This window comes from Macrosteles quadrilineatus, unplaced genomic scaffold (genome assembly GCF_028750875.1).
Source record: "Macrosteles quadrilineatus isolate MER2022 unplaced genomic scaffold, UCM_ALF_1.0 Scaffold_1__1_contigs__length_201487025, whole genome shotgun sequence".
Taxonomy (NCBI): domain Eukaryota; kingdom Metazoa; phylum Arthropoda; class Insecta; order Hemiptera; family Cicadellidae; genus Macrosteles; species Macrosteles quadrilineatus.
In genome coordinates, this window is record NW_026542594.1 from 178098332 (window position 1) to 178116928 (window position 18597).

Consider the following 18597-nt stretch of genomic DNA (forward strand, 5'->3'; position numbering starts at 1 on the left):
AATAAAACAATTATAAGTTCAATTACAGCACTATTTTGATTTTGAAAAATAAAACGGTTAAATGCAGCTGTTGTTCATGCAATTGTTATCAAATCTCAACTTGTTTAAACTGACTTATTTGCATTGCACAAAAACAGCTAGTGAATTTCTGTTGTTGAATGAGTGAGCCATTAGTGACTGCAGTTGAGAAGTTCTAGTTTTATAGATTGTTAGAAAAATGTCCTACAGGATAAGAAGTTTTCCCTTTTATCAAAGTCAATCTTTAAAATGACCAAAACATTTAAAAATATTTATCTTTTATGGTTTTATATTAGTCAAACTACACATTTATACAAAATTAAAAGGAAATCTTTTGCATCAGTAAAATAAATATTAAGACTAAGAAAACTTTATCACATTAAAAATAAATTGATTAAGTTATTGTTAATTTATAAAGAAACTATCTCTACAAAACATTTCCCCTGAATTAGTAACGTATCTCTCAATTCGGATGGATATAGAAAAAAGCGAATAATTCCTATAATTACATGATACTTTTTGTCAGGTTGTGTTTCACAAAACTCAAACTTCTGCTTCTCGCCATCGAGATCAAAGGGGAGGATGGACACGACAGCAAGATCTCCATCAATCCAAGAGGAGCGAAGATCTCAGCCAACACTCAGGGGTTCTTTATTGCTCAATCAGCTGACGAGGTTAAAAGGTCAGTCGGATTTAAATTTTGTTGTCGGATTTTGTTTTGTTTCCAACGGCTGTCGTTGATTATAGACAATGTGTGAACTTTCATCCATTTCTATGAAACTAGTTGCTCGGAACTATCTCTTGATTAGGATACCATAAAAGTTGGTATCACTTGATTATCAATATTAAAGGGTAATCTAGAGGCTTAGTCTATCATAAATCCTTGATGCAGGAAAAGGTAAGACAAGGGTAAGTGAGACTACAAACCGAGGTTTTGTTTCAGAGCGTGGTTCTACTGCAAAGCGTGCCACGAGGACATCAAAGACGAAACGCTGATCAAGAAATGCAAATGCAAAAACTGTGAGTGAACCCTGTACATACTCTTGTTTGACTCTTCCGCTACTAACTGACTCATCTAGCTACGTTAGGTTATGTCCGTTATTTGCATTTAGTTGCAGGACCCAATTACCCTCATTGTGCTGCATACTCTCTTCAATTAGATTTGTTTCATTTTCCAAACTGATTCTTATTTTATCAGTTTCTATATTGCAACGCATTGAATGAGTTTTGTGTCACTTCAAATTGTTCCGAGCCATTTCATTAGTGCAGACGATACCATGTAGTACTCTTTAGTGGCAATTGATGCCGTTTAATGCACTGCGTGATTAGTTTATAGGTGTAAATAAGAAAATAACTTGTAGTTAGGTTAGTGTGGGGGAATAAATTGAAAAGTATCCTTTAGTGCTATAAACTATGAAATTTTAAGTCTATAACAGCAATGTCCAAAACAGCAAGTTATTTACTAAATTATTTCTGAAATAATAGCCGATTTTTACATTTTTAGCTTCAGATTGCATTTTGTCCTTACTTAGTGTACATTTATCTGGTATTTAGCCCAAAATACATTAAAGTAACTCTTCAGTTTTATATTTGATGAAAATAAGAACTAAAAGCCGGATACGTCAATAGTTATGTTCTCAAATAATAATTGGCACAAGTAATAAATTTATACTTTTTCATTTCACTGTTTGTTCTTAAACAGGTTTTATTCAAGAGAATTTATGCTTCGTCATCTATGACATTTTCTATTGGTAGCCATAACATTTTTTTTAATCTTAGGCTAAGACATGTGAATTTTCATAAACTTATAAAACAATATTATCAATGTCTGTATAGGAAAAAATAAAATGATATTTAAAATGTGTATATGACAAAATAATATGTATGTACTTAAAGTTAAGGTTTTTAAACTTTGAGTTTTGGACAAAAAATGTTTTTCCCGAAACTTGCAATACACACCAGCCCAGCCCTATCAATAAAAATAGGTCATGATTCTCCTAAGTAACAACTACAGTTTTGATACGGTTTTTAAAGCCAAGAAAGCTTTTGCTAATTGTGTTTTTTCAGTGTATTAGTCGGGAAAATTTCAGTTAGGGACTCTCTGATTTGTACTTTAGGGGTAACATTTAGTTACAGGAATTACGACAATATTTTGTATCTGGTTTCATGTAATATAAAATAGTGATGAGTATTTCATCATTTGTTGATAAAGATCAAAATTGGGCTTTTAAATCCGAACTTATGTTACACTACCCATGTTATCAAGGGGCAAATTAATTATAGGTCAGCAACCTAATCCCTTCACAAAACTCAAAAGAGTGTAACTTTGCCCATTACAACTTATTTCAGCATAATTAAGTACAAATTAGGTAAGATCTACAGGTAAACGCATTGTCCATACTCTTCATTGTGTTTTATTTATTATTTTAGTTTCATAACTTATCTTAAGACCACCAAAGACCCTCTCAGGACAGGAGGCATGACCGGGTTCGGACAGTGTGATATTGGTTGAAAATTGATTAATTCAAAATGTATGTTTTTCCTTATAGGTTTCTGCTAGATCAACGCTTGTGGGCTTAATCGTTTGATAAGTTTTGGTTCAAAAACTAATTCAATGAGTCAGTTTTTCAATGTTTACATTTGGATAAAAAATTAAATTGATTGTTAAACTCACGTTTGTCTATGCTTTTTGCTTGGGTTTTAAAAACTAAAAAGGTTTTCTACTTTTCTGAACATAATTGCTTTTAAGTAATTTTTTTTGTTCAATTAGCTTTCACGCTATTCGGGGAGTTTGCTTCATTAGGAGTATCCAAGGGTCGGTGGGTTATTTCCGCATTTCGCTTTGTCATGTTGGTACTAGTGAGTGATTTTTCGCGTTTGTGATGTTGCCACCCCTGATGTTTACAGATGTTGGGATGATGATGATGCAGACAGGCATGGTGAAGGGGGAGAACATGAACCAGAGTTATGTTGAGGGTAGGAAGGTGCTTTCTAACATCACATGTTCGCTCGCCTCGCTTGCGTTACGTTTGTTGATCGATCTTTTGGCCGATCTGTTCTCATTTATTGACTGCCTCAAAAGACCAGAATTATTATTTGCTTATGCTTTTTTACTCAGATGTTCGGTACAGAGTGAGAGTGGTCAATGAATGAACACAGATGTCGGTTTGAGCTCCGTAGTTCCTAACCCTACCACCAAAGGTGCTCACGCTGCCCTGGAGGCAGCCTTGTTGCACGGCATGCCGGCTGCTGGGCATCGCCAACTTGTGCATGGTTCATGCTTTGGTTTTGTGCTTTTTTAACGTAACACGTTCCTGTTTCGGCTAACAAGTACTAAATTACTTCATCTATTTCATTTGTGATGTCTTTTCATGAAAGTTATCCCATGTGACACCAAATGTAAAGTCGACACTATAGTATGAGAATTAGTGTAATAAAGGTTGTTAGGAACTGTAGTATTTTTGTGTTAGGACGTTTTATGATTGGAATCTGTAATTGCATTTTCTAAACTATGTGGTGTCGTTGGATATTGTTCAGTTCAAGTTCCTCTTGCACTAATGGTACATGTCACTTGTATTCATTGAACACTGAAATGCATTTATTTTAACAAGCACTTTCATACTTTTCCTCAAGTACATATTCATGCAATCACATAATACTCACTTGGTAAACACGTAAGTGAATATTCAAACACTTTCCTATTTTGCTTGTTCATACAATTCGAATTAAGAACCCTTAAAAACCACCGATAGTTCATTAAGTGTTTTTATCCACATTTGTTTACTGAAAAAGCAGTTTATTGGATATGTTCATATCAAGGTTTTGAATAAACAATGTAAGTAACTCATAAACTTGAGTTTTAAGAAAAAAACCAACTTCCTAATCCAGAGTTTTCACACAAAAATTAGTTAAAACTGTTTTTTAAACTACTGTAAAATTTATTTTGAACAAGATCAACTCCCCTTGGTTACTATGGATAAGCGTCAGGTTAGGTTGTGTTTGGTAAGCGTCAAGCGACTGCAGCTTTAACCGCGCAGCGTGAGCATCTATAGTGGAGCTTGTCTAGGCTTGCTAGCCGCGCCCTCCCCGTAGACTGACGTTGGTTAGCTCTAGCCTCATTCTGGCTTCCTCTCCTTCCATCTTTTTTCGGACAAGGTTACAGGTCTGCATTTCTAACTACTAGAACACTGTTTGCGGTTGTAGGTTTTCGAAGATCCTTAGTGTTTTAAGCTAAGGTAGTTGTAAGGAAATATCTTCGTTAAGAGGGTATTTTAAGCTTTCATTTGTATTTTCCTCATTACTCAACATAATGTTTCCTGCCGATGTAAACATTTTATAGTTTCTTTACCAATTCCACAATTTTTAATAAAGCATTGATGGTATATTTTAAGTTGGTATCAGTACTTTAAAAACGTTGTTGTAGCTATTAATAAACTTAAAAAAACTGTATTAAACTGTATTTAAGTGGTTTTACTGGAAGTCAAACACAACTTCATGAGCTTCCAGCTTATTTTAGATTATAATTAGTTTAGCTTAAAACCCCTACTACACAATAGAACCCCAAAACATTTTCTTAATAAGGATATCATTTCATCTTTAAAAAAGTACTACAACTTAGTTTTTAACCTTATTTTAAAGTTTGTATTCCAAACTTAAAACCTAAAGCATAATAATGAACTCTTTATAAGTTTTGTCTTTAAATATATATATATATATACATACAGGGTTAGTAAAAAGTCTGGAGACCCCCTGTTAATTTTTTACCGGCCCATACTAGAAAAACTAAACTTGGCCCACCTTTATGGCATGTTATGAAGTACTTTTAGGGCATCACTGCCACTAGGTGTACATTCCCAAAATGGGGGATTTTGGGGGAAACTCAAGACTTTCAAATGGTAAGACCCATTGAGTGAAAAATTTTGGGTTTGAGAACCAAGTATTAATTAGGCTAAAAAAGTACTTTATAACATGCCATAGAGGTGTGTAGAGTTTAGTTTTCCTAGTGTGAGCCGTTACAAAATTTACAGGGGTCTCTAGACTTGGAGGTTGTAAGTTAAATTTAACTTCTGAGAATTTCAACTGGCTGCCATTTTTTATTGGATTGAGGTAGAGACCTCTAGTTTGCGTTGTTGGTTTTTTTACTAAGCCCTTCAAAATGAAGGGTCACTCGATGGGTCTTAACATTTGAAAGTCTTGATTTTCCCTCAAAATCCCCCATTTTGGGGATGTACACCAAGTGGCGGTGATGCCCAAAAAGTACTTCATAACATGCCATTAAGGTGTGTCAAGTTTAGTTTTTCTAGTATGGGCCGTTAAAAAATTAACAGGGGGTCTTCAGACTTTTTACTAACCCTATATATATAATATTCTGAGATAATCTTTTGTTTTGATGAATCACAATGCAGCTTTTTGTATTTGTTTTTAATTTGATAAACAGTCAATAATCAAACAATCCATTTTGATTAAACATAGTGAAAATTACTTTTAAATTAGTTTTTTGTTTCTGTAGTTGACATAGTTGATACCCCTTCTTTTACCACACAACAAAATACATAGGGCTAATATAGTTTTAGGTGTTATTTCAGTAAGAAAAAAACAAATTCTAAAATTAAATATTTTTAAGCATAATATATTTAATAATTACACAGTTAAAAAAGTGTCAAATAAGCAACAAACTTAGGAAAATTGTTTTTAATCACTACAAATTATTGTTTTTTTAAACTAAATTTATTAATCTTTTGTATGGTAGCAAACAAGAGTGAAGAAATCACAAATCACGATAGTAAAAAGTGAATAGTATAGATATGGCACAACACCGTATGTTTTAAGTACAAAGCAGATGGCAAAGGTGTAATGAATTATTGGTTGTTCACTAACCAGTAACAATATAAAAAATTTGTTTTTTTGTTGTTGAAACTGGAATATTTGAAGTTGGTGAGAGCCCCCACACAATGTGTGCCTTATAAACTTTTCCTGGATTTAAATCGAGCATTTTTCATCTCACCAAAACTTGTTTTTTTTATAAGATTTTTAAGAATAGGCATTCATCATCAATTTCAAGTCTACTGTACTAGCAAGCGCAAAAAATCAACAAAAAAACACTTAGGCATACAATAATGTTGATTGGGATGTTGTCATGTAGCATTTTTAATATGGGGCTTTATTAATAAAATAACTTCTTGATCGACATCGTACTTTTTTATTAATTGGACGCATTAGAAATTGTTGCATTTATGTTCTTTGAGGTGTGCGTTAAATGTGAACTAATCTCATATGGCTTCATTTCAAGGGAGACTAACATAAATGAATAGTAGATTGACATTGAGTAATGTGTAAACAACTATTTAAATGAAAAAAATCTTTACTGAGCACTTTTATATACAGAATTCACGTTTTTACTTCGTTCCAGGACCACAGTACTGATAACGTACTGCAAATGCAATTCTACAGATGTAAAATGTACCAAGCAATTTATATCAAGAGTTAATTAACATTGTCAACTATGACTCTACTCAAAAAGTTTTTTGTGCTTGCTAGCATAGTTCCATCATTAAAGAATTATATTTTCCCCAAGGATGGATGTAACATTCATGATAAAATAGGTATTGTATCCTTGATGTCGATCCACCATTTATTTATAATTACAGTTGACTAGTTTCCGAGCATTGCTGCTCCATTATCAAGTCAAATCAACAAAAGCACATGTTGTCATAACTAAATTTGTTCATTATTTAAGTTCCATTCGTTCAATCTTTGAAATAATTTGATCCGAAAGTAGTCATCTGTAGTTATGAATTAATGACAACAAAGGTAACCTATTTTATCTCATTAAAACTACTCATCTGTATTCATCTTAAACTATATCAAATCATGGTGTACCCTAATCTTTTTTATTTTAAATAAATTTTTTTATTTACATACAATAATTTCTAAATGGTTTGCCATCTGAATTGTGGTAGTTGCATCATGGCTAACCTTGTTTTTTCTACCAGTGGCCACTTTCCGGAAAGGCGTGAGAGCGGTGCAGATGGTGGGACGAGCAAGTATGTTTCACACGACAACCACATTACATAGACTTACACCCCCTCCACTGCGGCTCATTACCAACATTACTAACAAAAAAACTCACTTTCAATTGAAAATAATAAGTTTAGATTCAAAGATTAGCTTGATTTTTGTTCTATTTAACTTTGGAAGAAATCAAATTTATCTAAACTTTAAGGATAAAAAAAATTGGAATGAGCCGAGGGAGGTTACACACAATTAACGTTACAATGCCAAAGAGGTTCTATTCTATGTACCAACCTAACTGTTAGTGATAGGTGTTGACCAGTTTATGTTTTAGATAGACTCAACATTTTTCTGTTTCATGGTTTATAGTATCCTGTATTGTTATATTTTCTCCTCTCATCTTCCTTTTTTCCTCTTCACTCTTATCCTAACTGTACTGTCTTCAACAAAAAGTGAAGAAAGGGTTATGAAAATTTGTTGGAATGGTTTCAGTTTTGTGGGATGTTTGTACAAATTAAAAATGTGTTGTACAATAAAAATACACGTATTGTAAATATGTACTCATATTGTACATATTTTAGATCCCAACTTATCTCAACAAGCTAAGCTTTAGTAGATATGCAATTTAAAAAATCTGATTAGTAACCTAGGTGTGACCACAGTATTTATTGAACTTTTATCAAACCTCTAATCAAGAATTAAAGAAAATGAAAATACAAAACATCTTTTTCAGTGGTTTTATAGGTTTAGTAAATTTAAGCCTGTCTATCAAATTGTGGATCAAATTATTAATTTGCACCTGAGATCCCAGCAGATCTTTATATTAACTATAACTCTATGAATATGTTAACTTCACACAATAGAACTTATTTAGAATCAGATTACAGTATAGTGTTTAAATAACAAATAAATGGGGTTTTAAAGTATCAATTCTCTACTATAAATCTGAATCTTGAGTTTGATTCTAGGAGATGCATACCCTTTTCCTTTTACTTTGTCCTTTCAAACTCCTTCCAGTTAATTTTTATTTGGGTTACCTTCTGTCAGCTTCTCGAACTGTTGGTTTCAGGTCCGACAATTTATGAACTAATTAAATAAATCTTTTATGTGATGAAAGCCTCGTGATTTTAGCTATCAAGAATGTTTGTAGTGTCGAAAGTTGTGCAAATGACAAAAAGTTTTATTTGAAAAGTTTTAAGTGATGCTAAGGCTCAAGAGTGATAAATAATATGTTTTCTTTAGTACTCTATACTACTGTGATAACATCTATTCAAGTTTAATTTACAAATTTCTATGTATTTAACAACATTGTTTTTAATAAGTTGTTGAAGGTTAAATAATATGATTAATGGGCATTGACCACTCCCAAAAATTACAAAAGAAAAAAGGATATTTATCTTTTTTGTCAATTCCACATTTTTGTATTCCTGAATGTATGGTAGATAATTTTTTTATTGGTTTTAAAAATTAAGATAACTTTAATCAACTGTAAAAAGAATATATACAACATTATCCAAATATTAAAATTTTTTAATAAATTTTTAGAATATTTTTAGTGTATTTTTACAATTTTTATTGTTTGTGTTTTGTTGGGCCTGAACCAGTGAGTTGAGCTTGAGCTGGACAGTTGTTGATGTTGTCAGGACACAAGTTGTTGTTGTGACAAACGTGTTTGTATGTGGTGGGATAGAGCATGGTTGCGTCTCAGTGTAGACTTGTGTGTTTAGGTTTATAGAACCCCAGATCTCGGATCTAGAACTCGGTCGATGTTAGCCGTAAACAAATATTATAGATAAAATAATCTAACTAAGCTGTGGAGATGGAGAAACTCATACTTGTCTTAAACAATGTCTATTTTTGTTGACTCTTATCGTTTTTTTTCTGTTCAATTTTCCTGTCTTAGGCGAGGATTTCACCTACGCAAGTAAGTTAGGTCAGCGTACGCCTTTCCCGAGCCCTTTTCCCGTCCTTTTCACATAGGGTCCTCACACTTTCTCGCTCTTTCACTCTCTTTTCTCCTCTCTATTTCTCACTCGATCTCTCTGTCTCTCTCTTTCTCTCTTGGCTTGTTGGGCTTGTCACACCCTCGCTTCTTTTTTTTACACTTTTTTTGATTGCCTGGACGAATGAACTACAATTCTCAATGCCTGGCTAGAGTTGCATGAAGGTGCATTATTATTGTTTATACACAACTTTGATTGAATATGCTAGTAGAGGAAATAGCGTTAAGGCATTTCAGCTGAAGCTAAGCTTTTGCTTGACAAATGAATTATGTAACGGGCGACGATTGCAAATAATCAAATACACTTCTTGCTACGAATAAAACCACAATGTCCTGTTGATTTAGTAAATTGTATTGGACAAGAGGGTAGACGATAAGTTTTTGTAAAAGTTAACACACTCCCTGAGTGGCATACTGTAACAAAGTGTTCCAAACAATACCATAATAAGCATTACAACAGTTTACACAAATTATAATTGGTAAACAATGCTTCTACGGTTCTGTTATAAATGCTATGCCTTAGTTCTATTCCAATTTTTTGTGCCTTTATGACAAATAAACTATGGTTTAGTTTAAACCGTCACTGTTATTCCTATAATATAGCTCTACTTATAAAACTAAAAGATTCCAGAAGAACCTATTTTGACTATTATTGAGTTTAATGAGATTTTAGTTTTTAAACTGTTCTCATCTAAGTTTGTCCTGGACAAATTTGGTAGTTTACGGGAATTTTAATTTCTCCAGCACTTGATTTCCACAAAATATAAGTTTTTGTTTTTAAATCCTATTATTGAAATAGTTCCTATTCTCTTCAAAGCGAAACCTGAGCTTTTGCAATACAGTAAATTTAAAAATCTAATTTTTCTTTCTCAGGCTATTGGAGGGAGCTTAAAACCGTCACAAGACATTTACAACTTTGAGACTAACATTAAATTATCTAACTTATTGTCGTCGGATCATAACATTTTTGTATACTTATCTTTAAGGATAAGAAATAAAGTGGATGTACACAAAATAAATGGAAGTATTTTTGTTTTCTGAAAGTTATTTAGTTACGTTCTTAAACTATGCATAGAAATATGCAAATATGTTAGATATCCTAACTTGTTATTCAAGTTATTAGTTGGGAAGCTTGTGTAAGGTGGGATTTCTAAGCTGTGATTGTAGCTTAGTGGTCATTAAATCAGCTGGCATTGAGGGACATGGCTATTTAATCGCCTGGCACCAATGGTTGGGATTGTTAAATCAGTAGACGTTGAGGCGCGTGATTAAACATGTTGAACTACCTGCGAGGTATTATTAATTGAATTAGCTGGCGTCAAGCTCTGTGGTTTTGCCCAGTTAGAGCCATGCAGTTACAGTTACAGTCGTAGCTTAGGAATCCCACCTTAAAAACCTTTTCATCTCTTTAGTGTCTGTAACCACATGGCCTAACACTATCAGTAAGGTCAGAGAGGATCAAAACTATCTAATTTCAGTCTGGTTAGCTTCATAAATAATGTGATTTTCCCCTAACTCTTGATCTTAAATGGTCAAACTATCCTCCGCTTCAAAAGAAATTACAATTTTCAACTAGTGCAATTCGATACAGCAAGATTGTTTATTTTGTCGACACTGAACACCTATTTGAATTTGTTCATACGAAAATCAGTTATAAGATATTATTTTATAAAGTAATAGAAATGTTATTTTCTGTAAAAATATGTACATGTGATTTCAAATCTAATTAATTTTATTAAAATTGTCATTAAAAATAGTTCTACCATTCTACGTAAAATTAATAAATTTTAAAGAACTTGTAAATTCAATTTTGAAGCTTTAACAACCAAAATAATCCAATCCCCGATGAATTTTCCAATTCCATTGTAGATTAATTATAACTACAGCTTTATCTTCATTCTACCTGCAAATGAGCACATCTACAGCTTAAAATAGCAAGCTTCATTACACATTTCGGGTACACTTCCATATCTGTTGCCAAAACAACCGAATGAAAAAATATTCGATATATTGAATTAATTTATCGATAATCAATATTTTCATATGTTTTTTTTTTGTTTTTTTTTTTGACAACAGATACGAAAGTTTACCCCACATTTCTTTTCGCTCGAGTTTGTAAGGAGATATTTGATAACAAAAACCTAACACAAACAAGACAGAATTCAATACGGGTGAACCAAACAAACAAATGGAAATTAATACACAAGATACTTGGAAGTGAAAGATAGGTATTTACTCAGGGGAGGTATAGAAGAGGCTATGATGACAGCTGTGGGCTTCTTATTAGCTGAGGGAACGCCATTAGCGTAACAATACTACCTGAAACCATCGGCCTCGGTGGTCTTGTGGCTAGCGTGCCGGACTGATAAGCTAAAGGTCCCGGGTTCGAATCCCGCTGGTAGCATTAACTTTTTGTCCAAGATTTTTTCATTACAGTATCAGCAAGTTTGGTTGGTTTGGTTCGGTTATGACAGTTTAATTTTATTATTAAGTCATTATAAAATTTTAATTGAGCAATTTCTAGTTTTTTTTAAACAGAATTATTTTTTCTATTACTAAACTTTTGTTTTATTATTTCATTATCAGCAAGTTTGGTTAGTTCGGTTAGGTTATGATAGTTTAATTTTATAGTTAAAAAAATTATAAAATTGAATTTGAGGCATTTATAGTTTTATTTTATGAACAGAACTATTTAGCGATTAGTGCTTCATTGCCAAAGTGCTCTCTACTACAGCGCTGTTCACGGAGGAATTTTGAACTAATGCCTCAATCTTACCTCCCCTAAGTCAGACCCTGAAAGATACGATTGGCAACTTTAACCTGAAGACTGATACTCAATTTGGTAGCACAAAACAGCTGTGGTTACAATTAAAATACAACAGTTTGGTCTGGTTAATTTTGAAAATTTTAGTGAATGATATTTAATTTTCAAGATTTTGTTTTCCTTAAATAGCACCATAGCCTTCTCTAATACAAGGCATTGGTGTTTGGCAACATTGCACTGGGCCGGTTTATTGCCATGGTAACAATAGTAATAACAGACGTGTATACATAAACCTTGGGTTGAATCTTCATTATGAAATAGTACATTGCCTCTTTTGTCTTGCCGCAAACCTTGTTTTAGAGTAGGCCATGATACTCTCTACTCACATGGAAAAAAGTTAGCTTAAGATAACTTTTTTATTTTATGCTTCCAATACTCTACTCTCTTGCATATTCAATCAAACTATAAAACAAAACATTTCAGGACATGGTGTGTGTTTTAATGTGTTAACTGTGTTTATATGTACAGATTTACAGTTTTAATATTCTAACAATTTGTAGTTCTATGCACAGTTTGCGTGGATTAGTAACATGCTCTTCATAACTGAATTAGCAACTTACATTCAAAGAAAACTTAATTTTAAACGATGTATTTTATATTACAATTCCTCATACAAAAACAAGAATAAATTGTGTTGTCAAAACATTTGTTGCTAATTCAGTTGTTCTGGATCAGGTAATGGTAGTGTTAGATAATAAAAGATTTTTTCAGTAGGATCTTAAATCTGTTTTCAATTCATTTTGACTAGTAAATATTGTAAATACAGATTTAAAACAATTAGACAAGTTTAAAAGCATTTTTAGCTAGATCATTTAGTAGTAAATGTTTAATGAATATAGAATGCAAATAATATTTTAACTTTTGTAAACATTAAAATATAACATAAAAACTGTATGTAAATAACAGAAATATCTAGACATTATTTTTAATGTGATTATGATTACCAACTTTGGTAATAATGTCCTTCAGAGCTAAATCAATGGTATGTAACTTATTGATGACTAAGACTAAGATTAATGAACTAATCTTTCACTTTGTCATCTTAATTTTTTGTATATTAATTATTAAATTTAGCCAATCAATTTCAACTATACAAATTTTGCAATTTAAAGTAAATAAATACTTCATAAAAGCTTATAAGCAATTCAAAGTGTTGTTTAATAGTGTAGCTTCAATTTACTAACAGTACTAGGGAGAGTTGAAAAGTTTTAACTTATTTTCAGAGACACTTGTTATGGTTTCCAGTGAGAAAATTGTTTTGCTGCAGTCTTATTTTGTGGTGAAAATTTGAATAGTACAGTATATTACGTAGTTTAATTAATTGGGATTCATAACCAGTAGAGTTATATATCGGTTTCAATTAGTTGACATACGTTGTTTTTTAAGCTAGTAAATTTTTTTAGTTTTTTGACAACTTTGCTAAAATGTTTATGTAGTCTTCCATTGTCAAAGTAGACTTTCTAATATTGGTCTTTAGGTGATGCGATTTGTTGAGTTGGCAAAAATAGTGGCTGAAGTTTTGGATGTGGTGTACCAATCACAGGGCAAACCCCAGTTCAATCCATCGTTGGCTACTATTTTTATAAGTTCAACAACGTGTCACCCCCTGGAGGACCAAGATTTGACAACTTCGCTATAGTCTACTCAATATTCTCTCTCCTATCTCTCCTATTTACTGGTTGAAACCAGCAAAACATGGTTCTCACTGCCGACCATCTTGTGTCTCTAATGATCTTTTCGACTCTACCGAGTTTGTTTATTATACTGTGGTGTCTAGTGTGAGAGTGAGATTACATTCGTCGTGTGTGCATGGTGGAATGTATTTTGTCTTCTTACAGATGATCATCATCCCCCTCCTACGTTTACTCCGCCAGAATTGCCCAAGAAGGTTCACCTTAGAGGTATATTACCTTCCTTTTCCATGTTTGTGCACTTCGTTCAAACAGCATCTTGCAATACGTTCTTATTTTATTAAAAATAATCAAGTTTATCGGCAAAGTCTTTGTGGGTGTAAAAGTTAGAAAATTGAGTATCAATTATTTCTATTAGTTTTTTTTTTAATGAATCTTGTTATTACAAATATACTTCTCAATATATTGTAAAATCTCTTTCATGTTTGGCAAAGCTTGAGTTGTCTGATTCAACTGAATTTATCTGTCATATAGTAAATTTTACAATGTGCATTTTAATCACTGCTTTATAGCAGTCTAAAAACAACTGTTTACAAATAAATCATCCTAATAGGTCATAATAGGTTTTTAAGTAATAAACTAATAGTAAAATTCACTTTAGTAGCCCGGAGTGACAAATATTGATTTGCTACTAATTGGTTTTACATAGCCAATCATCCACATGACAGGTTATCCTGATGACTGGTAATCCAATTATTCAAGGTAATAATAAATAAAAAAAGTTAACTTCAAAGGCACTCAACACAAGCAGGACTGGAACAAGCTTTAAAATAGGCTTTAGCTGATCCATAAAAATGGTAAATCTCTAATAAACTATGTTTAATCTACTAATAGCTTTGCTGGACATAAAAGTGTATGTCTCTCTAATTGATATTTCAAAATTGTGAGTTAGCTCCCAAAAATATTAATCAGCTGTAGTAGTTTTTGTGAGATCTTAAATTAAAAGTAGTGGACAGGTTGCACCAAAAGTGAATAAGTTTGATTCAAGGCAGATTAAATTAAATAAAAATATTCATCAGGCTTTTTTTCTTGTCTTAATTTAGATTTGTTAAAGGAACAAGCGACCTTTATAATCAATTTAAAATCAAAAGGAACGCAGACCTGAAAATTAGATTTTTCTTTGAAGATCGTGAAGGTCAACAAAAAAATTACTGGTGAATCATTGATTGATTTAATACTTGGTATCAATAGTTTGATAGGTAAAGTTTTACTTTTGGCTCAAATGCGGTACATGTTAGAGGAAGATCCTTTTAAGACCCTGGCTTTGGACTATGGGTTCAAAACAGTTTTTCCATTTATAGTGTTTTACTCGTGTCATGATATACCAGAATGTAAACTAATTCTACTCCACAGAATTAGTAGGATTAGACATTTGGTGGGAAGGGAGTGTCTTTCAACCCTAGAGCGAGTTGATCCTTACTGATCGGTCCTGTCTAAAACTGAAGGCATTTTTCACATGCTAGTATCTATAACCTTTGATCCAAAAGTCAGTGTTCCAACCTATTACATAATTTAAAAGCTGCTTGGATGAAACAAAAAACACTATTTGGAAAGACAATCTTTTCTAAGACTATTTACTTTATGCAAGATGCTGTGTTCAACTGAATTTAAATTTTAAAATTTTTTTACTTTTTCTGTCTTTATACCGAATTGTTTTCATTCTATATCTCTAAGTAGAATTTTATCCTTAAAATCCTTCTGTCTTCCCTCCTCTTTTCCTAAATTTTTCTCTATTGCATGGCATTTTAAGTTTGGTGCTGGTTAACTTTGAGAGGGCTCATTTAAATAGTATTATTTCAGAAAAATAATTCATTGTCTGTGTAACTATTTGAATTTAGTGATTTAATATTTTTGTTCTATATGGACACATATTTTTTGTACTTCTTAGTTAGGAAAGTTAGGAAGAGTGACGGAAAAGGCCAACAACACTGAGAGTTACACCTAGTTAGATGCTAGTGTTGTTAAAGTAATTAAAATACTTTTAACTATTGAGAGAACTGTATAAAATAAAAAATGCAACAGTGTTGGGGAAAACTTCTTGTTTGCAAGCACATTTCGCTCGTCACTCTATTGCTACGATCTAAACCAAAGTTTTGTGAAAAAATGTGCCCTCTTGAATGTTTTGAATGCTGAGTTTCGGATGTGGTGTAATTTATATAGTTTAAGAAACAGTCAGATATCAATTGAGAATGTAGCTTACACGATACATCAATAAGAAACTTCGACTGAAAATGTGTCATGACTTCTTACTTAGTAGTAGTTTCTTCTACGTATTCAGAAAAAAAAGGAAAACGTTTTCTGTTTAGAGAGATCGAGGGAACTTAGAAAGTAATCGATTTTCATTGTTGTCAATTATTGTAAATTAAAAGTAAATTTTAATCAGCTGATAAGATGTCCTTAATTTTTAAAAAAAATAGTTATGGTGTTTTGTTTTTACACCATTGTTCATGAAAAATCATTATTCTAGTTAGCGTTTAAGACTGTAGTAAATAGAGCAGGGTGAATTCTCTCCTTACTAACTGGAATTTAAGTGGGTACAACTGGTATTCTTTTTAAGAAGTAAGTGCATGAAGAAAGTTTTTCAGTCATCAACAATGGGAATAAATACAAAAAAAAAATGAATACCTTTATGCAAACTTTTTAAAGACGTAGATAGCAAATAAAACATAAAAGTTACATAAAGCTTGATGTTTATATAATAAAAACGGTACACATACATAAAGAAATCAAATTGATCAATACACCATTATTTTTGTTTTCACTTATCTACTGTACAATTGTACATACCAACTACAAATTCACTTTAAATACTTACAGTAACTTGTTTGAGTTTGTGTTGTGCATTTGTACATATTTACTTACATATGTTTATTTTCACCGTGTAATACTTGTAAATGTGTATGTTGTAAGTTAAGTTTACAACTTGTCTTACTATACTTCAAGAAAATACACTAGACCAGGTATTAGGATGACAATTTAAATTTTAAAAAATTACAAAAGAAAATAAACGTAAACAAATTTAATATAAAGTAGGAAGGATTCACGTTTCACAACAAAATATGCGGAAACATTAAAATATCGACAATGCACTATTAATAGTTTGAAAATCTAATAAATATCCTTTTAAAGAAACCATATATTACGTTACAAGTTTCATGATGTAAGTAGGAGGGCTGGTTCTAGACATTTTTCTAGAGTAAGCAAACAACATTCCGGCCCCCTGCCATCGGTGAGGGTTGGAGATAGGGAGGTGTTGATTCTCGATTGCGACTCTCGGATACTGATGGTATTGATATCATCAATACCATCAGTGATCATTGATTGATGGAATCAACGGAAAAAGTCAACGCTGATACCGATACCTGTCGTATGAAAGATTGTGTGATTGAAAAATTACTGTTTTAGCCGTGATTGAGCATGACAACAATGCAGTTTCCGTGACCGCGGGAAACGATGATGTCTAAACGGGTGCGGGGGCTTATCAAAATTCCGCTGTGATCGCGGAAGACAACGATTTTTTTTATTAAAAAATTTTGTTTTGTCCTAGGACGCTAGGCACGTACCCGGAATTTTTTTCAAATTACTTCAGGCTAGACCTAGGGGTTACGGCATTATCATTGATCATTTCATTGATTTTTTGTTTAGATAATGTCAATGTCTCTGTTACTGCAGGTAATGACCGCGGAATCCAATAACAATGTTTATTACACAACCGGGACAAATTATCTGAATTTTACCTAATCACGAAAGACAATGATGATGTCTACACGACTGCGGGAGTTGTTCTTAATTTTGCCGCGATCACATATGACGAAAATAATGTTTGCGTTACCACAGAAGAATTTTGCGGCGATTACAGGATATCATGATGATTTCCACACTGCTGTGGGAAATTACCAACATTTTTTCACAATTGCAGGAGATATTGTTGATGTCTACACAACCGTGGGAGATGTTCTTAGTGGTTTATATTAATGCCTGTAGTCTTGAGCGCTTAGGTGCCCCTTTTTCCTTTATGCTCTACACGACCGCATACTTTGCTTACCCCTTAAATTGGCCCTGATAAGTAGTAGTACAACACCAAACTGTGTTTAAGCTACACATTTTAAGTTAGAAAGAGAGAGATAGAGAAAAATAAATCCTTATTTCAATAATTTAAAAAATCAAACTTGTTTTGTGCTATTTAACATCATTTTAGTATAAATTCCTGAGTCTAAAACAATATAAATTTTTTATAAAACAATAATTTGCTTTTATTTTGTTAGTTACTTAGTAATCTTACTATTTATGGAAACTATGAAAAAATCACAGCTCGTTATTGAAAACACAATGTATTAGATAGTTTGCTAGCCTACTAAAATAACTTTGAATAAATGAAATAATGTAATAATGAACAGCGATATATTCAAACTGCATGCATCGAAACCTACATGAAATTATGTAAAAATGTACTGTGATATTCAAATTGCATGTACCGGTATGTAAAATTGAACCATGTTGTAAATTGTAGACATGTACAAACATAGTTTCGTATGAAGCATGATTTACGCACACTGTTGTCTTCAGTTTAGTCTATGGGTCTATGTAGGACTATATGTGGGTCAATGTGAGACTATATGTGTATCTAATGTAGAATAGAAATGGGAAAGAAACAAAATGGAATCATAACAACGGAATTCTTCTCCAGGCTGTTTCGTAGGCATACTAACAAATCGCTATAACCTGACTGATCCTTATCGCTGGTATTTTTGTCTCTGTTTAGATTGTATATACAAATGTGTTTGTCTGTGTAATAATATTGTTTGGAAATACAGGTGAAGCGGGCAGGGATCGTGAAGATGCCTGTAAGTAAATATAAAAAAATTCCCAAAATTTGGCACACTGAAATAAAATTGCACCCATCTGGAATAAAACACTGTTTAGCAACAAAACAGTTATACAGTACCCCCCAAAAATAGGTTTAATTTATTAACAAAATAGTAACAGAAATATAGATTGCAATATATGTAAAAGTTTCAAAAAATTAATTTTAAAAATCTCAGCAAATATAA

At 32.3% G+C, this 18597-nt stretch overlaps 1 protein-coding gene across 7 annotated transcripts in view; it reads left to right on the forward strand.

Annotated features, from left to right (window-relative positions):
* LOC128990690 (calcium-activated potassium channel slowpoke-like) overlaps window positions 1–18597 on the forward strand; it is a 164284-nt gene that overhangs the window by 116211 nt on the left and 29476 nt on the right. For 2 of the 7 annotated variants that reach the window (XM_054413220.1, XM_054413213.1), the window contains exons 13-18: window positions 545–700; window positions 962–1038; window positions 7011–7061; window positions 8933–8953; window positions 13694–13756; window positions 18361–18390. In XM_054413220.1, coding sequence (XP_054269195.1) covers window positions 545–700; window positions 962–1038; window positions 7011–7061; window positions 8933–8953; window positions 13694–13756; window positions 18361–18390 — 398 coding nt within the window. Of the gene's footprint in view, window positions 1–544; window positions 701–961; window positions 1039–2925; window positions 2995–7010; window positions 7062–8932; window positions 8954–13693; window positions 13757–18360; window positions 18391–18597 lie in introns of all 7 variants that reach the window. The other 5 variants (XM_054413254.1, XM_054413245.1, XM_054413228.1 and 2 more) reach the window with 4 other exon arrangements.